Source organism: Macrobrachium rosenbergii, chromosome 9 (assembly GCF_040412425.1).
Source record: "Macrobrachium rosenbergii isolate ZJJX-2024 chromosome 9, ASM4041242v1, whole genome shotgun sequence".
Classification (NCBI taxonomy): Eukaryota; Metazoa; Arthropoda; class Malacostraca; order Decapoda; family Palaemonidae; genus Macrobrachium; species Macrobrachium rosenbergii.
Window position 1 is genome coordinate 53,888,510 of NC_089749.1, and position 22,781 is coordinate 53,911,290.

The window sequence follows — 22,781 nt, forward strand, 5'->3', positions numbered from 1 at the left end:
AGTTACGAAAATATGAAAATACAGTAATTAGTGAATATTTCTCAATAAAAAATACCGCAAATAGGCAAATTTTCCTCGAATAATGTTTATATACATTCCACAGAAAAATCCGCAAATCCGGAACCACAAGTAGGTGGGGGTCCACAGTATAGCAAAAGGATAAAAGCAATACGTCACTTGATGCCAAAAAGACAATAAGACACTTGTTAGAGGATATTCTACAAGGTTGCAAGTGTTGTGATGGGGTGCAGTTGCCACATTTTTGAAAAATTTCTTTACATAATAGCTTTGTAGGAGTCATCACCTTAGGTGAAATATGGTTGATTTGATTTACACAAAATTTTTATCTCTCATTTGGTCTGTACATTTGTTTTGTGAGTGTTTTTCATCCAGTATATATCAAGCCCATGCAGTGGTACTGTATGAAGTGTACATGATGACATTTTATCTAGTAATATGGAAACCACCTTCTCAGTACTGGCTTACATGGTCTTGTTCAGCTAACTATAAACAATATTAAGGGTTTTTTTCAGTGTCCACAAGATGCACTGCTTTATATTTTACTATCAATTTTTACTTTGTTACACTATTCACCTCCTCATTAATAGCATATCTTCTGGGAGAATGATGCAATATAGTAGAAATGTGATTCAGTATTCTTGTTAAACTTATTTTGTTAAAATCAGCTTGGTGCTCTGTATATCCAAAGTGAAATTACAATTTAGGTCATTATTAGCACTACTAAGATATCAAGTAAAGGAGATAGATTTAAGACAGATACGTGGTATTGCAGTTCACAACTAAGTTTTTTCTTGTAGTGTATTCTCGGCTAAAGAAGTATAGTATACATTCTTGTGAAACATGATAGTTCTTTTTTATTTCAGGTAAAATTGTTTGGTTCAAAGCTGTACACTGGCAGTGCAGTAGAAGGCAGAGAAGTGGCGATTGAAGGTCTAGGAACAGCTGGTATTATTCACAAAGATGGTTTGCTTCTAACTGGTAGTGATGGTAAAAAGGTAAGAGAATGTTTGTTAGCAGCCAGTCTCTTTACCTTTGACATTCATATATTTATATTTTTTGCAACACACTTCAGCTTTGTCTAAGGACAAACAGTGGTTAAATTAGATTATGTCTCTTGTACATTTTTGCATCTTTAGATCCAGTTTTTTCATAAAAGGCACTATACATTAAATTAATCATTTATGTCGTCACATACAATAAATATAGTACTCCCAGAAAAGCTGACTGATGAATATATATATATTTAAAAACAAGTGAATCAATAGATGGATGATGGATAGAACCCAAACACTAAGGAGAGCTCCTCGTCTCAGCTGCCAAAGCATAGTTTTCCTTGATGCTGTTTTGTATTGGTGTCCCATTTCTAATTAATCTTCATTTTCTCATAGGAAGTCCTTTATATTTGTCATTTTACCATCAAAATGTTTTTTGTTATTTCAATTCTGATTTCATTTCCATCATCAGTTTTGTTGTGAACTTTAATGTGATGTGTTTAGGTCTGTTGAAGTATCGGTGTTTTCGTAGTTACTTTCTGTTTTCCTTTGTTTATTTATTTTTAGTCATAAGAAGTGTTGATCCATTTCTCTTGGTGTACCAACACCAACTCGGTTTACTTTTGGTCTACAGTTTGTTTGTACATAGAGGTCCTTTTGCCCAACAAATTCTTCATCCACAGTGTACTCTATGAAGCCATGAGAAAATCAAATAAACTGTTCCTTTCAGTGATATTGTGCCATCTTAGAATATTGTGGTCGTCTTTATTTTGAAATGTGAACGAATTACCATCAGCCTGTTGTATGTGATTGTCCAGTTTTCAACTGGCTATTACTATTGTGGAAGCATGTTGGCAGTTAGTGGCTTGAGAGAAGCTCAGCATGAATCTAACTTCTTTATAGAGTATATTGAAGTCATATTATCTAGGACGATTTTCTTAGATGAAAAAACAGCCACTAGCCCCAGGAAGCTGGTATGACACTCCCTCCGAGCAGGTGACCATCTTCCCCCTAACTGACATCCTCCCAGTGGCCACCTCAACCTGTCAAGGAGGCATCCATATGTATTATCACTCATACAAGTGGTGGAGTAAGATCTGTCTCTTTGCTAGAGACCTCTTCCAGGTCCACAAACATAGTACAGTATCTTCCCAATCTCAGATGAAGCCAGTCACAAAGCCTTTTCCTGGCATGTGAGAGCCCGACTCTGTGAAATCCTACGGTCACAATATCAGGATTAGATCTATCATGGACCGAAACTGTAACAGGCCCAGATTTTGTTCCCGTTGTCGTCTGGAAAAGCTGGGCTATGCAAGGAATCTGCTAAGTCCTTCCTTATTCTGATTTGAGTGCTTTTGGAAAGAGACAGTTGGCTGCAAGGAGTAGCCCAACAAATTCCTAGCCTTGGAAAAAGTTTGCTGGATGTAGGGTGGTACTTGTTCTTATTAAGAAACCTTTTGACTTGAGTGTCAACTACCACTCAAAAGTTTCGTCAGCACTTTTTGGTTTAGCTGGTAATGAAATTGTTATAGAGTTGAAATTTATTAAATGTTATATACAGTATTTAGATATTAAGATCAAACCTTTTGGCCAGTTGTACAAGAGTTGACATTGTCAACTCAGTGGATGTGTTAGATTTTATTAATAGTAATAGTAATGACGATCATCACAGGGTAGTCTCCAAACTGTCTTATGTGCTGCTTCCCTTACACTGTATGATTAGTTACTGTGTCCTTGTTTTTTCTATTTTTAAATGAGATTGTAAACATAAGTAGAAGTATAGTACTGCAGTAGGTTGTTCATTAGAAATATTTAAAATTTTTCATGTACTGAATTATGCAGTTGTAGTGATTTTAACCTTTACTGGTTTTTCCTTTTATTCTCTAAGTGACATATTTGTTTAACTTACCATTTTTATTATGTAGGATAATGTAAATATGAGAACAGGATTTTTATCATGTTGGAGAATTTCAATGTGAGAACAGGATTTTGATCATATAGGAGGATGTAAATGTGAGATTAGAGGATTTTTATCAAGTAGGATAATGTAAATGTGAGAACTAGAGGATTTTTATCAAGTAGGATAATGTAAATGTGAGAACTGAGGATTTTTATCATGTAGAATAATGTAAATGCGAGAACTGGATTTTTATCGTGTAGAATAATGTAAATTTGAGAACAGAGGATTTTATTATGTAGGATAATGTAAATTTGAGAATGGCCTAATTATTTTTAGGCTGTTGATATATAGTATAAGTAATAATAAATTTGATTTGCAGAGCAGCAGAGTGTTTTTTCACTCATTGCTTGATTGATAATTGATAATACATGAGACTTCTTTGCAGGTGAATGTTGCTCGTCTGAGTGTTGATGGAAAAATGATGAATGCAGCCAAATATGGCGCTGCTGCAGAGGCTACTGAAGCTGTAGAATTGACGGCAGAAGAACAAGGAATTTCCGAAAAATTGAAAAACACTTGGAAAGCAATTCTTAACATTGAAATCAGTGATGATACAGACTTTTTCAAGTCTGGCGCTGGTTCGATGGACGTAGTAAGGTCAGTAGAGAATTTTTCTGGCTTAATGAAAAATCATAAACAGTATGTTGTGGAAGTTCTTAAGTATAAGTTTAAAGATAAGTGGGAAGGTTTGTAGGATTAGTTTGGCTTTTGGTTATACAGTAATATACTTTAAGGATGTTAGTGCTACATTTCAAAATACTGTAGAGATTTCATCAATGAAATTATTCTTAATGCTATTATGTTGTTATAGCATTTAGTTGTGTGTAATGTACATTTTTCTGTAACCATTTACAGGCTTGTTGAAGAGGTTAAGGAAATTGCTGGAGTATCATTAGAAAATGAAGATGTCTACATGGCTACTACATTCGCTGAATTCATCCAGGTATGATTTTTGATGGATATTGTTTTACTCTATTCTCTATATAAAAATATAATGAACAAAGAGAAAGCAAAGAATATTGAAACACTTTTTTAAGAACTGTAAGGCCAATGCCAGTATGATATTTTTGTGCTCTGCTTTCATATAATGTATTACATTAAAATTCTTTTCTGCAGGTTGTAGTTTTGAAATTGCGTGGTGGGGATACCAAGCCAGTGTTTGAATACGATGCCATCAAGATGCACGTGAACAACATGGACATTGAGTATCCACACCAGTTGTTCATCAATGGTCAATTTGTTAATGCTACTGGTGGTAAGGTGTTGAAAAGCATCAACCCAGCAACTGAGGAACTTATCTGTGATGTAAGTGGTGTTCAATTAATTTTGATTTGTGTGTGTGTGTGTTCAAGGATACTGTCAGTTATAATAATGTAATTCTGTATGGTGCATGAGAGATGAATTGTATTGGAATTATGATATCAAGTTTAGGCCAAAGGTCAAGCACTGGGACCTATAAGGTCATTCAGTGCTGAAAATAATGTTGAAGCAACTGTTAGGAGAGGGTGAAAAGTAAGATGGAAGAAAGAGAACATGAACAGAGGCATATTAAAGGAATAAAAGTTATTGTAGCAAGGGACCGAAGGGACGCTGCAAAGAATCTCAAGTAATGCGTGCAGTGCACTGCATGAGGTACATTGACGGCACTACTCCCCTAGACAAATTTTAGTTTTATCATTGCCTGTCATGCCAACATTATTTGAGAATAGGGATTTTATCAAAAGGTATTTAGCTACTTGCCTGTCTAATTCAGTTCTTGTTGCTCTGGATGAGTGTATATTCCTCCTCCTCCCTATAATTTAATTTTATTACTCCTACTTCAAAGGAGTATATAACAGGAATATGGGAAAGAAATTTTCATAGTGTTGAAGTAAATGAAGTTTTGTGTTCCCTACTCTGCATTAACAATAACACCTCAACTTAGTGGACTTCGAAAAATGCTAACGGTGGCAATGCACTCAGATCTAGATCCAAGCACTCCTGATATAACTTGTAAAAAATATTTTAGAACTCAAAAATCCCCCTTTTTTGCTATGACAATGACATTTTTTCAAGTTAATTTTTTTGGGATGAAAGGCAACTTATTTTTTTTTACTTGAAAAAGCCAGTAATACCCATGAAGTTATGTTTTGTCATTAAAATTTCTTTTACTTTTTAATACAGGTTCAGTGTGCAAGTAAGGATGATGTGAATACAGCAGTTGCTGCCGCTAAGAAAGCCTTCTATGAGGGCCCATGGGGTAGCATGAATGCCAGAGACAGGGGAATGCTTCTTTTCAGGTAAATAAAAGTCCTTTAAATAATAACTTGGGAAGTAGTATATTTCTCATTATTCTCTGATTATCACAAAGTAAGGATTTTTAGGATTAATAGGTTCATAGGAACAAATGTAGATTTGAAATCCTTTTTTCACTATGCAGTTCCTCCTAACCCAATGAGAGTTGAGAATTTTGACTGGTGGTTATGTTAAACTGTTTTTTTTTTATTGACGGGGCTATATCTGATAGTGTAGTTATTTTTTCATTTGTTCCTAGAAGCAGAAGTTCAGTTAAAGTCTTTAGAAGAATCAGTTATGCTTTACTTTTAGTATATATATTGTATACCTGTTGATAGACATGTTTCATAGCACATTAATTACAGATATAGTATAAAAATGTGTTCTAAGCATTCTAAAATGATCATTTTAGACTGGCTGACCTCATGGATGAACATAAGGAAGAGTTGGCAACCATTGAAAGTATTGACTCTGGTGCTGTGTACACATTAGCTCTGAAAACTCATGTAGGTATGAGCATTGACACTTGGCGCTACTTTGCTGGGTGGTGTGACAAGATCCAAGGCACTACCATTCCCATCAATAATGCCCGACCAAATCACAATCTTTCCATCACAAAGAGAGAACCAATTGGGTGAGTTACTTTACAATGTTGTGATAATTTTTTTTTTTTTTTTTGTAGAATTTAATTACTCAATTATGGTAAACTTGTGATGACCCTCTTCGGCGCAGAACAGCGTTGTTTGTTGGCAAGCTGTAAGTAACCAGCTGTGTTACCAGAATGTAAGCTAAGTGGTTATTGGAATCATTGGAACAAGAGATATGAAGAGATTTTGCAACAATTAACACTAATAATATGCATAATCGGACTAATACAATACTACTGTATTAGCAAGTAAGGTTAATGTCCTCTAGATCCATAAGACAAGAATGTTACGTTTCAACAAAGTATGTAAGCTTAAACAAGGAATTTTTATAAATATGGAAAGTATATATTTAGTGAATGAAATATATATTCTGTAAGCATGCGTAGACTGCTTGTTTACTTACAATGCAGCATATTTATGGTAATAAGTTTTCTGCATAAATTAATTGGCCACCAAACTTTACTTATTTTCAGTGTGTGTGGTTTAGTAACTCCCTGGAATTACCCTCTTATGATGTTGTCATGGAAGATGGCAGCCTGTCTTGCTGCTGGTAACACTGTAGTCATTAAGCCTGCTCAGGTATCCCCACTTACGGCCTTGAAATTTGCAGAACTTACAGTGAAAGCTGGCATTCCTCCTGGTGTCATTAATGTACTTCCTGGAACAGGTAAAGGAAGATTTTACATGGAATTTTCTTAGTTTTAAGCAGAAAATTATTTATTTTTTTTTTTTTTTTTACCAAAATCCATGTTTCTTTTAATCTGGCTAAATATTTTAGTGCCTATGGTCCATATATGAACCATGAAATAGCAATAGTTTGAGAAAGGTGGAAAGAATTGTAGTTATATTATACAGGGTAATCTATCTTGAACCCATCTTCATAAATATTGATGATTTATTATTTAGAGCATGAAAATGAAGGAATAAGATTGTGGTGAATGCTCTTGAAATATGTTGGTACACTATTACGGTTAGGAATGTCACAAAGTAAAATGTTTTATTTAAAAAAAACATGATTTTATTGATAATCCATTGATAGAAAATCTTCAAAGCTATTAATAATTACTCCACTTTATTGAATGATGAATTATCTGTAGAGGTAATTTGATAAATGTCTCGAATGCAAATTGCCAATATTTTAAAGTACCTGTAAATATACATTATTGGAAACATTTTCACTAACAGGCAGTCAGTGTGGTCAGGCTATTGCTGATCATCCAGATATTCGCAAATTGGGCTTCACTGGAAGCACAGAAATTGGTCAGGTTATCATGAGGTCTTGTGCTAACAGCAACCTAAAGAAAGTCTCCCTTGAACTTGGTGGGAAATCTCCGTTTATCATATTTGCTGACTGTGATTTGGATAAAGCTGTTCGTTTTGTGAGTATACTCTCTCCTTGTAATGAGCTGAATAGTATTTAGAGTGCAATACTTTCTTCGCCACACTACGGCTTTGTGTTCTTTAAACATTTTGTTAGTCTTAGATTCACAGTTTTTGATAAACTTGGTAAAGAAATGTACCAAATAAGCTGTCATTTTACAAGGAAAAACATGGTACAGTAATGGGAAATACAGTAAAAACACCAATACATATATGGTGCAGTGGAAGTACAAAATATAGTAAAATGGTGGAGCAAAAGAATACTGTATACTTACCATTTTTGTTAGTTTTTCTTATTACATTTTCTTCTTTCATACAGATGCAGTGAAGTGGAATACTTAAGAAATACTGTACTTGACATTTTTGTGTGCTGGCCTTTGACCTAAATTCTATATTCAATTCAATTCATATTAAGTACCATAGAGTTTAATATATAGTTCCATGTGACTAGTTATGAAGTTGTAGAAGTCATGAAGAGGTTATTGCTCTTAAAACACCAAGTACATTTTCTTTCTAGAAATCATCTGGGAATTTTATTTAGTTTGTTTTTTTGTATTTTTTTTTTCAATTTAGTTGCTATTAAATCAGATATGCTGAAGGTGTAGGTGTTCAGAGTTTGAGGAGAAATAAACCTTGGATGAGTTGTGTCAGGATTGTTGGTATTCTCTAAAGCAACTTGTATTTTAGTTTTTCAGTTTAGTCCTAAAACAGAAGTGTTTGTAAACCTTGCTGAAACTGGAATGTGGCTGTGTTAAACCTTTTGTTATCTTTAAATTTACAGTAGTGAGCAGCAATCATTTCATTCATTAGCATGCATACTAAGAGCCACTTGACCAAACTGTAATGTTGATCTCCATTTCTGTAGGGTATGAGCAGTGTGTTCTTCAACAAGGGTGAGAACTGTATTGCTGCTGGAAGGTTGTTTGTTGAAGAAGCTATTCATGATGAGTTTGTCAAGAGAGTTGTAGAGGAATGTAAGAAAATGGTAAGTTACATTTTGTATTCCTTTTTGTAAATTTAAGCAGGTACTGTAACATGAAAGAAACCTTAATTTACTTATCTTGAAAATTGTATTACAGTCAGCTCAGAAATTGATGATAAAATATACACATTAAATTGTCTTAACATAACAGACAAGTTTTTCTTTCAAGTTTTGTCTTATATTTATAAAAATAATTATTGTGGGGGCCTAGTGTTAAAACTGGATTATGACAATCTTTCATTAGGTTATTGGTGATCCTTTGAATCGTAGTACTGCACATGGACCCCAGAATCACAAAGCTCACTTTGACAAGCTTTTAGAATACGTGGATATTGGTGTTAAAGAAGGAGCTACACTTGTGTATGGTGGAAAGAAAGTTGATCGGCCTGGCTTCTTCCTTCACCCTACTGTATTTACAAATGTTCAGGATCACATGTTCGTTGCAAAAGAAGAAAGCTTTGGCCCTATAATGATTATTTCCAAATTTGGAAATGGGTAAGTTTTGTACATACTGTAGATCCATACATTCTTCTTGTGTAGATAAAAGACTATAAAAATACAATGTATTATTTTATCAGACTTATTCAAATGCAGCATATGTACACAGTTTTCAAACAATTATTTTGAAAAAACTAGGATTCATTTTTGATTAATCAACTGATAGATATAACACAATCTCATCTGAACTATATTATTACAGGGAAGTTGAAGAGGTTATAAAAAGAGCAAACAACACCGAGTTTGGTTTGGCATCTGGAGTGATGACTAAGGATATCAGCAAGGCTCTCCTTGTATCCGAGAAGCTTGATGCTGGTACTTGCTTTGTCAACACATACAACAAGACTGATGTAGCAGCACCATTTGGTGGCTTCAAACAGAGTGGTTTTGGAAAAGATTTAGGTGAAGAAGCATTGAATGAATATCTTAAAACTAAAACAATTACCTTTGAGTATTAAGGCTTATGTGTATAGTATTTATTGCTAAAGATATCTTATTTCCTTATTGCTCAAATATGTTATTAACGTATCCTAAGAGGAAAAAAAAGGTCGTAAGTCAGGTTGATTAAAGAATTAATGAAAATCTTTTAATTGTTGTTCTTGAAACGAGTCTTGGTTGTTGTAAAATTGGGAAATTTTGTTTAATGCAAGTATTTTTAAGATGTCCAAATGATTTTTAAAGGGTGTGAAGAACGAAGATTTGTTTTATGTTGTCAGGGCATAGTGTATATTTCTTTAGTAATAGGACTTGTTACACAAATCACTTGATTCCAGCTTTTGTCTAGAAAATTGTTTGCTGCATAGACTAAATAGCTAATATAGCAGGTAAACTAGTCTAAAGGGGATTTTTTTTTAATGTAAGTACCTGCATTGTCCTGTGCCTTAAAGTCTTTTTGCTTGATAAATTCAATCTGTTCCACCCTAGTTAGCAGTTAGCAGGTAACTCCAAAACTTAACATTTTGTTTCATGGCAAGGTTAAGCAAAGTTTTGTGTTGATAGCAGAACATTTTTTAAATAAGTGCCCTTTAAATATTACTATAATTACATTAACAGATTCACAGTTGAGTAAATAAGCACTGATAGTAGTAAGAGAGTAACTAATTTCATATAAGGGAGGAAACAGTTGTGCCAAAAATGAGGGAAGTTTTATTGGATGTATTGCATAGCAATATTTTTGGTTATTTTTGAACTTTTAAGTTAATTGTACAGATTCCTATGAAAAACATGACAAAGTATAAAATGTTGGTTTGATCACCGAGGTTGATGATGAGGAAGTAAATGCCTCCCTTGTGAGGGATGGTCCTGGCCCTTTTTGAAAAAGATTATTGTCTTGTAAGTACTGAAGTATTAGGGTCTTTTAAAGTAATAATTTATAGTCATGTAATATAAATTTTAACGCTGTTCTATTATTAAAAGAATACCAGGCTCAAAAAGTGTGATAAATTTTTTATATGTATTATGTGGTACTGAATGAATTTTTAATACACTTGTGATTGTATTTTAGTTGATGAGAATTGTTTGAAGTGGATGTAAATTTTCAAAATGAAAAGCTAGTGATATGAATGTCATCTTAATTATAGGTATGCATGGGAAGTATAATGTAAGATTTGTGTAAGACAAGAATTTCAGCTGCGTGGAAAAAGCTCGAGACATTTTATTGAAGAAGGTTGTCATCTTGAAGACTTGCTATTGTAGTAAAGCTACAAATGCAGAATTTTGTCAACTACGACACTGATAAAATGGGGTCTTTATGTAGTGGAATGTTTTGGTGGGGAAGAGTCATAAGGAAGATTATTCTCCACTCAAACATATACTGTACTTGGGAGTTACAAGCTGCATCAGAGTATGAGAAATCATTTGAACAGATTTCTTCATGAATGCAGTGTTATTGCTAAATATTTTCTCATATTGGTTTTATAAATATCACTTTGATACCAATAATCTCTTAGTATTTTTTATATCAGTAGGGAATAGATCATCTGTTGAAGTGGGTATAATTGTACATTTCATCTGTGGGATTGATGTTATTACATAGCATAACTAAGCATTTTATGGGATTATCTGCTTGAATAACGATAATGGATAACATAACCTTTGGAAATGAAAAAAATTTCAGAATGTTATTCAATATTTCAGAATAGAAATTGGATAATTCATCATTTCGGAAGCATAGACCAGAATCCTTGGTAAGCATAGTGATGACCATTTCGTATAATGTACTTTTATTAATTTTGCTTTGCTTTCCTATACACTTTCTCATTATTTACTTTATATTTCACTTCCTTCTGCAAGTATTTAAATTTTGCATTAAAAGTGATGGTTTAATCAGTCACCATAGTAATTAGTGATTGGATTAGACCACCAAATTTCACTATGCATTAATTGAATGCTTAGTACCTGTAGAACTTGCACTGAAAACTATGAAAGATGCATTACTGTTTTCTTTCAGTTGAGCAATAATTTTGAAATGCCTTTGGTTTGGCAAATCAGCATTGTTGATTTTAAACTCTTTAGGTCAACTTGCATTACATTATTGTAGTTCAGGAGCTCATAAATATCAAAATAATGGAGCCTGTCAGAATAATGGATAAATGTTTGGGTTCAGCATCAGTAAAATTGTTCAAGGATGAAAACTGGCTATGTAGTGAACTTTAATTGGATTTGAATGTCCACTAGCTACTGTGTAGCTTAAGGGTTGTAAATTATATCCACATAATGCCAATACTGTTAATTTGATAATAAAATTGTTGAAACCATTGTCTCTATTCAATTGTTTATAATCTACTATGGTAACTATCATAGTATTTTATCTGTTTTATTTAGTCAGTAGTTACTACTGAAAAAATAACTTGAAAAGTTATTTGTATTTTACCTGGTTATACAAAGAGCCTTCCGAAATGCAGAATATCCTTCAGCACAAGCTAATATGGCCATTAAATCTCAGTAATGAGGTGGTTAACTGGTGGCAATGGAGGTACCACTCTATTGACTGCTCACTGTCAAAATTTAACTTTGGCTGCAGGGACCGTGTGGGATGGTTGAGGTGGGTAAAACTTACAATAAAAGGATATGGTTTTATACCTATTTGCTCCTATGTGGGGTACAACCATTGCCTTTTACACCGAGTGTGTTACCCCTTAGTGTCTGGAGTTGGATTCCACTGAGATATGTCATGCCCCAAGTTGCGCTTGCAAGCAGGGGATGTCATGACTTCTGTAACCACCTGCCAGCACGGTGAATAGGTTGACAAAAGTCGTAAGGCCCCAAGACCTCTAAAACAACAAAAAAATCTGGTAAACAAATTTTCAGACAACTATGACATCCCATGTAGGAGTTTTTGAGACTGTACAGCTTATTCTGGCTATTATCAAGTACCAGGCCCAGAAAAAGATGTTCTCTGTCCTCCCTCCTTGTCAAAAGAGGAAGGACAGGATGATGCATTCTAAACTGCACTTAAGACAAGTACTTGTTATGCACTTAACCTTCATGTCATTTGATTCCAAGGTGTACACTGATGTGGATGTTGCTCAAAAAATTAGAAAGGAAGGGAGAAAATTCACTCCAAATTCATACTTTCAAAATCATACCAAACTTATCTAAGTATTCTGAGGAGAAGTGAAGTGCCTGGTTGGGACTGTAACTACTGTGCATAACTTGTTGATCAGCCACCACAGGTCCCAGGAAGAATGTGTCCAAGGCCTTTTGGGTGACATCCATCGGGTATAATGAGGCACAGGTAGTCTGGCTAAGTCAAGACACCTGCCCTCATTACCTGAAACACCACATTTTTCCAAAAGGTGTGAGACAGTTCCATGCCCTTACCTTCATCATGTGTTCAAAAGTGAGAAGGGAAGCCACTCTCCTCTGGAGAGGATTCATAGGTGTGCTCGATAACTCGCCAAGCCTGTACTAAAAGTCTCCTATGCTCTGGTCTCTTGGAGTAGGTTCTTTTGAGTTAATTCTTTACTATGTGAACCAGGGACAACAGTATTTCGTACTGCTGAAGGAGATAGGACAGGTAATGTAAACTCTTTTTCCTCTTTACTATGGGTAAAACCAAGTGAAAAATAAACTTCAGTTTTAGGTACCTATCTGAGGAATGCAACATAGGCTTAAAGGAAGGCTTTGTAACACAATGATGCATACCTGTCTGGAGACTGTAGCTCCTGAGGAGAGCAAGACTATTTGAAGTATCTCAATAGGCAAGGATAACTACACTCATGTGGAGAGATCCAACCCTTTCTTTTCAAACCTGAGATAAGGCCAAGCAGACAGCCTTTTACTCTTTTACTACAGAAGCTGAGAGGTGTTTGTCACGGCAAAGGTAGGAAAGGAAGTCTACAATCCGTTAAATACTCTCGACTGGAGAGTAACTTTTACTACAAGACCAACCTGCTTACCACTGGGAGTTGAAAGGTATTCTCCATTGCTGCCCACAGGTCTTGAAAAGCCTCCCAATCATGAATCTGCAATGCCAATTGGTATAGGGTCCAGAGACACCGTCCCCTTGTTTACGGACATAGTCAACAATGGTCATGTTGCTCAGTCCCTGTCACAATGGTGTTCCTTGGAGGACACCAGGACCAACCAATAGACCAGGAACACCCTTAAAATGAGCCAAAGCTGAGACTAAGGTGGATACCTAAACATACATCTAAGGGCAGTTGCTAGTCTGAAGCACAATGCCCTTCACTGCAAAGTATGAATCCTGCAGGTATACCGAAAGCATTAAGTTACCCTCTCTGATCGAATCTAACACTGAATGTGGAGTTTCCATCTTGAAGCAATTCTGTAAAACAAAACTCGTTCTAAGCTGCAAGACTGATCATTTGTCTCCAACCCCTGGTTACCCTCTTTACAAGTAAACAGCCTTTGACTTTCCACCTCCCTCCTGCAAGGAGGAACTGTCTCTAGGGATGAGGAGGAAGAAGAAAACAAATTGGGGAGGATGAGCTGAAGTAAGACGATGATGACAAGGAATATGGCAAAGATATGAAGAATGGCAAGTAAGCACCTTCCTTTTCCCTTAATTCTTCCTATTCGCGTTCAGAACAAAAGGACTGGTCGAAGCTAATACACATCTTTTTCCCTCAAGACTCCCTATTCACCTGCAACGACAAAGGACTGGTCGAAGCTGGCACACATCTTACGTTTCCCTCGAGACTTCCTGTTTGCCTTCAACACCAAAAGCCTGGTTGAAGCTGGTATGCATCTTCCTTTTCCCATGAGACTTCCTATTTGCATTCATCATCAAAGGACTAGTCGAAGCTGATCTGCATCTTCTTAATCCCTCGAGAATTCATATTCGCCTTCAACATCGAAGCTGGTATGCATCTTCCTTCTCCCTTGAGACTTCCTATTCACCTTCAACACCAAAGGACTGATCGAAGCTGGTACACAGTCTTTCCCTCTAGACTTCGAATTTGCCTTCGATACCAAAGGACTGGTCAAAGCTGGTACAGAAGCCACAACACCTACAGGATCATAGGGGTGCTGCAGATGGAGCAGTAGACAAGACACATCAGCAGTTGGTTAATCCCTCCTCCTGCCCTTTACCATTGAGTTGAGGAAAGAAGCAAGCGACCTAACTGGGAAATTAAGAGTAGGCTAGATTTTATGCAAGTAATCAAAACGAAGACATCTCTCCACTGGCTTCCCCGTAATCAGACAAGGAATGGTTTTCCAGATCTTTGGTAACTAACTCTGCTAGGAGGAGAAGATCCAGCAGTAGGTGGAAGAGGGACAGCAATTGGTGGCAAAAAAGAACCAGGATTCAGCAGTGCCACTGAGGTTGTTACCCCGAGGAAACCAGTGAATCCTTCCAACCTCTCCTCCTCCTCCTCTTGCCATACTTCTCCCACTGAAGTGAGGGCCAAGATGCACGTGCTTCACAAAGCAGGGATACAATCTACCCCTACAAGCACAGAGCTCATGTGGATCTACTGATATGGAGACGTGAAAAAACCACGATTGATCATGACCCCCACACTGTCCTTCATCATGTTTTTTCTCTATATTAGAGGAAAACAAAACAGCAGGACACAGCAAACACAAGTTATAGGAACAGGGCACACAAGAAGCATAAGGGAACATTAGTAACCAGCTACTTATCCATATCCAAAAACCCAACAAATGCACATGGAAGGAACAGCAGGTGTGTCCTTTTACAATGAAAAAAGTGGAGTGATGAGGGATTACTCCACCTCTCACCCCGCTCTCCACCAGTTAACTACCTTGATATCTAGATTCCATGGCCACTCCAGTTTGCACTGAAGGATACTTTTTGTATAAAAGGTGATGGTTGTATCCCAATAGGAACAATGCGATGGAGGTGATGATAAACTATATAAACAGGCTTCTTTATTTACACACTGACTAGTGTTAAATAAAATTACAAGTGATTGTGCAGAATAGAATAATACAATCAAATACCAAGGGTAATAAAAAATATAAAGAAATTTACATGATGTAGAACATCAAATGATTAGTTGACAAACACATAGAAGCACTTGGCAACACAACCTACAGGAAATAATTAGAAATTTAGCAGATTAATGTCGATATATAATAATCTTACAACCAGAGAAAAATAGTAACCAAACAAATAACAAAGTAATAAAGATTTGGTCCAATTGTTTCTATTATGAAAAATCTTATGACTAGAATATCTATAAATTTTACTATTCTATATGTACAATAGTTTATGCCAATCTGATGAATTATGAATGTTTGAACTGCCAACCAATAATAAGCAAGAGATCAAAATATGTTATCATTCCTTTGCTTAGGTTAAAATGTAAGTTAAGTACACCGCACATGATGCTCTAACTTTTGAACTTCAACAAATGCTAACAATACTTCAAATGAACCAATTTGCCTAGAATGGGATGCAAGAAATGCACATTATGGAAAAAATTACACAGTAATCTGCAAATTACAGATCTTGTGCTATCAAATTCAGTACTACAAATCTGCATAAAACTTTTGATTAGGCTGTGGTAAGTTGATTATAAAAAAAAATATTCAAGCAAAGTTCAGACAGGAAACCTATGAATGGAATGTGTGTTTTGGTCCTAAATGAGCAATCACTTCTTAAATGGAATTCCATTGAATATCTTGCACAAAAATAGGTCCAACTTGATTTTGAGGAAAGAAACTATACAGCATCTGAGTTAGATACACATAAATACCCTAACAATAAAGTATCTGAAATGACAGGAAAATAAAATATAGATGAGAAATAATGTACATGATAGGGAACAGCACATCATGGCATTCAAAACTAAAGATAGTACTGTACACTAAACATAAGACTGCCACCTGTACAGCAAAAATACCATTATGTCAACTGTTATTAAGTACTTGAGTTTAAAAGAACATCCTACATAAAGAGGGAAAAAGGTAACATGACACAGTATATTAACACTGACCTGCTGGTCCACAACCAGTTGCTGCATTAGGTGGAAAATCTGTATTGCCAAAAGTTGTTTTCGGGTCAAAATGCAGGAAAAGTCAAGTCAAAGTTTCAGATACTTGGGTAACGTAAAGGTGTACTTTGTCCTTCATTAAAGGTCTGCCTATACTCATTTAAACCTACAACAGCTCTAAATAGCATTATTTTAAATACAAATTGAGCTGTTTTTCAAACATTCCTTACATAATAAATGTTCATGTGGTTTCTATATCTAAAAACTACAGTGAACTAGATGCTATTACTCTCTTACTACTCCAAAGAACTTTTTATCCTTGAAGATGGCACTCACCAATACTTCACCAAAGTACAAGAAACAATGGAATGACTACTCTCAATTTTATGACAATAATACAGGTATTTAGATATACTGTGAATCTAGAAACATTTACAAAACTATAAAACTAACCATACAATAACAAAATCAATAAAGCTGATGAACAGAATTGCCAATAAAAAGCCTTTTCTATTTTAAACTTTAAGGTAAAAGCTTAGTAGATTATGTACAAAAAAAAAATGAATAATCAAAAGCTTCTAAAAAACTTTTCATAATAATTTCTAAGACAGAAAAACAAAATAGCTCTAAGAAATTTCCTGCATATCTGCAAGCACTAACATCTCAATTCAAAGGGTTTCCTTTGAGTGAATGTATAAAGCTCCCTACAGTAACTCACTACTGCTTACTACCATTAACATCTTAAAACTTTTTGATATATTAAACATGTACTAGAAAAATATTGTATGAAGATTTCATTTAAACTTAAGACATTATAAGACAAGTACAGCAGTTTCAATAGAATGGAAGTGTTTAAAACGGTATTGTAATCCACTTTACATAAATACTAGGTTGAGGTTTTGCAAATCTGTACAGTATTATCAGTCATTCCTAACTTGTAATAGGCATATGCAACTAAAATACAACACTAGTAAATTAGTTAAATACTTTATGAATCTTATTATAGTATACTAATCATAATTATGAAAACCACCCTTTACTCAGTCATGGAAGGACTCCTAACTTTTCCATGAATAACTTCCTCAGTGCAAATGGAAGAACCAAAAGATTTAAACTACCATGGCACAAATCCCTGCAAAATATGTCATGACATATGACTTTCTTCCCTTCCAGCAAGTCTAGTTTAACATTTGCTTTAAAAAGCCACTTTATCAATACTGTACAATAATTTCTCTTGCATAAGCACCTACATTTTAGCTCCATTCAATGCTAATTACAAAATCACTTCTCTCTCAAAGAAATATAGATATGTAATGTTAATGACATGATTTTATGACATTAAGAATATTAACTGTAACATTATGTAAATTGTCTGGTTATGTTAATCTGCAGGTGCAAAACTGACTTCTACAGGCATGTGAATGACTACGTATTGGTAAATATGAGTTCCCAAACTAAAGATTATACTTGTACAGAAAACTATGGAATGAATACATTTTGGTGTACTGTATATATAAATTGGAAATAAATAACAAAGCTTACAATAATTAATCACTTACTGCTTAGATTACTGTATTAAAAAATTAAATACATACTACAGAACTATTAAAATGCAGTATGGTATAAAATACTCCTTGAATTCAAATGCAAATGAATTAGGTTTAAAATTCCTAAAGGAAGAATTTTGCCACTCAAGAACCTTAAGATGTACTGCAAACATAAAATGACATCATAATACTTGGATTTTTTTCCAATTACATATTAGAATCTTTTTCATATATACTGAAAAACAAAATCCCAAGTTGCATGTACTGATGTTATAAATACTTGGATACTACTTCATGCAAAACACACAGACAGCACATGCAGAAGTTTGCAAAACTAAAGGGACAACATGACTTGCTGTGTGTATTCATTTATGCATTTCACATTTAATCATTCTGCTACTATATACCCTGCTGTATAAGCCATCAACACAAAAATACAATTAAATTTCTTCTTAATAGATTTCTTATCAGCATGACTTTTCCTATTTGAAAAATGTGTACCCTTCCAGTACTCCCAAAAATCAAACTGGAAACACATTTCCCAATTCAATTTAACTAAAATTTGGTCAAACCAAGAGCTTTGTTAATGAATGGAAAAGTCAAAGCACATGCTATTTCCATAGTGTATCATGAAAGTATGATTTTAATCCTGTCACCTATTTTATTGTCACACCTATTTTATTTTTCCTACACTTGTGAGTAGGGATTTATAAGTTTCTTCAATCGCTCTATTTCAACTTCCATACAAGCCCGTTTCTTACGCTCTTCATCTAACTCTGTCATGAGCATCTGGATGCAATGACTATGGTATTTTCGATTCTCTTCTAATTTTTCTTCAAGTAATTTCATCTGGAAAAGAAAAGAATTTTACTTTCCACGTAGAATTAAAAAATACCTAAAGAAATTTATATGGTGTTCCAAATAAGCCTATTTATGTAATATACTTTTATATAAATACTGTATGCTGTATACCTAATATACAAAAAATATCACCTCAAGTTGAGGTAGCTAATACAAGGAAAACATGTATAGCAGCTGGAAACAGATGCATACTACACAAAAAATATTAATCATAACTGGTTAATAAGTAACTAACAATAAGATAACTGTACAGTCCTCACAGTTTAAACTTACGAGGAATTTCCTAAATGCAGGGGTAAGGAATGGTTTTTAAACTTACCTTTGGTAAGAGCTCCTTATAAATGGCATTAACTTTTTCTTCTAGTTGGCTACTATTATTGTCTCTTGAGTCCCTCAGTAACCCAGTAGGCGTTTTACTTTCCTTAACCTCTGGTGAGGCACCAGCTTTCTTTGAGTCATTATTGGCAGCGAGTTTTTTAGAATCAATATTCGAAGGGAATTTTCTGAGTTCAGTAACAGGAGGGGATGATTCAGCTCCATTTCCTAACTTACTAGGCTCACAAGGAGTACGAGGAAGAGGCTTGGTTTTTGTTAAATTTGACTGCACCAACGATGATGTCTTAGAATCATAATCTGGACTAGGGATATATGGCTCACTAACTTTTGGCTTTATGTCTGAAACAGTTCCATCAAGTTTTGATGGAATAGGTTTGAGTGGCTTTGCACTTGGTTTATCATCTGATTTTTGTGGTGGTACAGCAGGCTTTGAAGAAACAGAAGGCCCTGAGGATGACATAACTTCATCTGCTGGAATAAACACAGTATCATTAAATATATAGAATAAAAAAAACATTTTTACAAATAGAATTTAAAACTATACAAATATTTACACCTACTATGTATCATTCTGACAACTGAATTATATAGCACTGGCATTATCTGAGTTCTTCCCTTGCTGCAATAAAGCTATCAACAACAGTAATTCTATGTGTTGTTTTGTACTCTTGGATTAACTTGCGAGTTACTCGTCAAATACCCCAAGGATCAAATGCCACGGAATGATGTAATAACAGAATACTGTATTTTGACGAAAAAGTGCAATTCCATCAGACGTACAAAATGACAAATTTTTAAATTAACTTGTATATTTCATAGCTAACAAACCTGTGGTCTGAACATTAGGATCAATCTTCTGGTGCCAGCTTGAAAAAGGTAAAAAAACAATAGGAACTGTTTATGCAAGGAACTGGTGGCATCTGCCATCAGTCACAGGGATGAGGGAGAAGAGGAAAGCGACCTTATCTCCAACCCCGTAATGTATTTAGTTTTCTTCCGGCACAGGGTTAACAAAAAGAGGGGTGGCTAGAGATGGACAGTCAGTGTTACGACCGTAGGTTTACCTATGAAAACTACAAATTAATTTCAAAATTTGTCATTTGTTCATATGCGGAACAAACCTAAGTCTGAACATTTGGACACACTCATCTTTGGTGGGAGGTAAGAGAATTTTGAACTGACTGGAGGTTCAGCAAACCAGGTCACACTTCCTGGATAAGAGAATTCAAAGGAAGGAGACCCAAGCCTCTGACTTGTTAATAGATGGGTATCTAGCAGTCAGACTACTGGTCTAAAATACAATGCAGAGATTCATTGCATAGGAGGAAGTTAAAGACCTATATCTGTTCAGATGATAAACTAAGGTAGCCATCTAGACGTATTTGTTATCATTCCTCTCTCTCCTTGCTATAGAGAGGAAGGGCTTACTACTGAAAGGTATATTCATGTAGAATATTTAATACTCTAACAGTAAAGCTACTTTACTCACCTGTATCTAACCAGTTCCAGTGTATAATGAGAAAAGGAAAAAGACCAGCCATCTCAATCATTCTCACTTTCAAATCATCATCTTAGGCAAGATACAAACTGTCCTGCTAGGGGCACTGGATGAGCTACACAACTTGCTGAGCAGCTACCATCGGACCCAAGGAAAATTGTTCAAGGACCTGTAAGCAACGTTGCTCAGGTAGAAGGATGTGAAGGTGGTTTGGCGAAGCCAAGAACCCACATTCAAAATCCTATGAAAAAACAAGTTCTTCTTGAATGCCAAGGAGGAGCCTAGTCCTCTAACATCATGTGTTCTTGCATACACAGTACTGGTAGTAGAAATTGATGAAGTGGTGTAGGCATATCTTATCATTTCATGTAGCCAAAAGGATATGGTATTCTTGGACGCAAAAAGTCTTCAGCACCCAGGTCTCAGGTGTCGAGTCCTTCTCAGATAACTATGCAGTGCCCTGGCGGAACATAGTAGTAACTCATCTTGTCAACAAAATCCCCAAGGGAATGGATAGAAAAGGAAACAAATCTGTCATCATGGACCGAGGGGTTTTGAGTCTTAGCAATGAATTCCAGGACAAATTCAAAGGCTACCAACCCCCAACCCCTGGTATTGTTTAACATCAAAACCCAGACCATGGAGTTTGCCCACTCTCTTTGATGAAACAAAGGCTAGAAGAAAAACAGTCTTGAGGGTCAAGTTTCTGTCTGATGACCATCACAATGGTTTATATGGGGCTCGAGTGAGACTACTTAGCACCGGAGTCAGATCCCAGGTAGGTGGTTTAAGTTCTCTAGGAGAACAAGACTGTTCAAAACTTTTGAGCAGCATAGAGATTTTCCAAGAGGAAGTCAGGTTCACATCTTTCAGACAGAAATAAACCCACGGCAGCCCTATAGCCCTTAATGGCAGAAACAGAAAGGTGTTTTTCTGTTTGGAGGAAGATCAGGAAATCAGCTATCTGTTGAACAGAAACCCTGTTGATGACACCAATCACACAAGACAGCCCATTTTCCCTAGTACATGGCTGAGGAAGATCTTCTGAGGTAGCCAGACATCTCTGTCGCTGCTCTGCGAGAAAAGCCTCTCGCTCGCAGGAAATACTGGATGGTATCCAGCTGTGAAGAGATAATGACCCTACTGATTGATGAGGTTGACAGAGGAGGTTGTGCCATGAGGGAATCTCTCTCAGAACCACTGAAACCAGAGATAGCAGATCTGGGAACCATTCTGCTTGAGGCCACAAAGGAGCTACTGAAGTCATCCTGAGATTCTGAGAAATCATCACTCTGTTCAGGATGTGATGGATCAGGCTTGGGGGCGGGGGATGCACAGACTTCCAGATTTTCCCAGGGATGTTGAAGGGTACCCTCTGCCACAGCAAAGAAATCTGGAACTACTGAACAAAAGACCTCTAACTTCCTGTTGAACCTTTTTGCGAAGAGGTCTATCACTGGTCTCTCCCACAGATGAAAAAGCCTGTCCGCTATCTCCTGATGCGGAGACCACTCCGTCCCTAGGACCTGATGACTTAGCTTGTTGGTCACTACATTCCTCTTGCCTGGAATGTACCTGGCCGTGATGGCCATGAGTTGTTGATCGCCTACTGATGCAATTGAACTGTCATCATAGATGCAAACAGGTTGGCTTGGCAGCATGGCAGACTCAGAACCAGTTCAAGTCTTGCCAGGATGGAAAAAAATATTACTATCAAAATACTATATACTGTCAAAACTTAGGAGGTCACTCTTCCAGCACAGGGGGGATGAAGGGGAGTTGCCCAACATGTCAGCACCAACCCCCAATAAACTAGACAGTTGAGTGTAGAAAAACATTGATTGTCACTGAAGCCTTTAACAGACATTAAGGATCAGCTACGAATAGCAACGGATCAAAACAAAGCTTGGAAAACACTTGAGTGAGTGATCAGAACACTCACGAAACACTGGATAAATGGTAATCACATAGGATGCAAGAGACACTTGAGCACAACAAGTAGGTAAGTGGTGCTAAATCAACACTCACAACTCCCTCACTACTACAAATATATACTCTGCTAAGTAACAAATTCTTGAATGTATAATCCAAATCAGTTGAGAGAAGTATCTTATACAGTACAACGCTTTGCCTAAAAACACATTCTATCATAGCTGTCCACTGAAATCTGTAAACATATCTCTTACTACCAGAGTTTACTGTAATTACCCAACCTCAATTTATCTGATAAAAATTACATTTCATTTCAGGTTATGGGCAGTTTTATAAATGCATTAAATACTCACACACATGAAAAATTGTAGAATACTGTATTACATTCAATAAAATTCTACAAATCAAACTAAACTTGATAGCAGA

At 35.7% G+C, this 22,781-nt stretch overlaps 2 protein-coding genes across 49 annotated transcripts in view; one reads left to right on the top strand and one right to left on the bottom strand.

Moving 5' to 3' along the window:
* The window catches only part of LOC136841813 (cytosolic 10-formyltetrahydrofolate dehydrogenase), a 43,656-nt gene extending 32,146 nt beyond the window's left edge, over nucleotides 1-11,510 (top strand). For all 12 annotated transcript variants that reach the window (XM_067109121.1, XM_067109127.1, XM_067109122.1 and 9 more), the window contains 11 exons: nucleotides 885-1,016; nucleotides 3,359-3,570; nucleotides 3,829-3,916; nucleotides 4,090-4,278; nucleotides 5,137-5,252; nucleotides 5,660-5,881; nucleotides 6,368-6,561; nucleotides 7,080-7,273; nucleotides 8,140-8,259; nucleotides 8,501-8,751; nucleotides 8,957-11,510. In XM_067109121.1, coding sequence (XP_066965222.1) covers nucleotides 885-1,016; nucleotides 3,359-3,570; nucleotides 3,829-3,916; nucleotides 4,090-4,278; nucleotides 5,137-5,252; nucleotides 5,660-5,881; nucleotides 6,368-6,561; nucleotides 7,080-7,273; nucleotides 8,140-8,259; nucleotides 8,501-8,751; nucleotides 8,957-9,212 — 1,974 coding nt within the window. In that variant the 3' untranslated portion in view covers nucleotides 9,213-11,510. The remainder of the gene's footprint in view (nucleotides 1-884; nucleotides 1,017-3,358; nucleotides 3,571-3,828; nucleotides 3,917-4,089; nucleotides 4,279-5,136; nucleotides 5,253-5,659; nucleotides 5,882-6,367; nucleotides 6,562-7,079; nucleotides 7,274-8,139; nucleotides 8,260-8,500; nucleotides 8,752-8,956) is intronic.
* A 3,591-nt stretch (nucleotides 11,511-15,101) lies between these two features.
* The window catches only part of LOC136841815 (SH3 domain-containing kinase-binding protein 1-like), a 334,418-nt gene continuing 326,738 nt past the window's right edge, over nucleotides 15,102-22,781 (bottom strand). For 26 of the 37 annotated variants that reach the window (XM_067109170.1, XM_067109162.1, XM_067109139.1 and 23 more), the window contains 2 exons: nucleotides 18,909-19,396; nucleotides 15,102-18,577 (listed from right to left, as the gene is read on the bottom strand). In XM_067109170.1, coding sequence (XP_066965271.1) covers nucleotides 18,416-18,577; nucleotides 18,909-19,396 — 650 coding nt within the window. In that variant the 3' untranslated portion in view covers nucleotides 15,102-18,415. The remainder of the gene's footprint in view (nucleotides 18,578-18,908; nucleotides 19,397-22,781) is intronic. The other 11 variants (XM_067109171.1, XM_067109168.1, XM_067109140.1 and 8 more) reach the window with 1 other exon arrangement.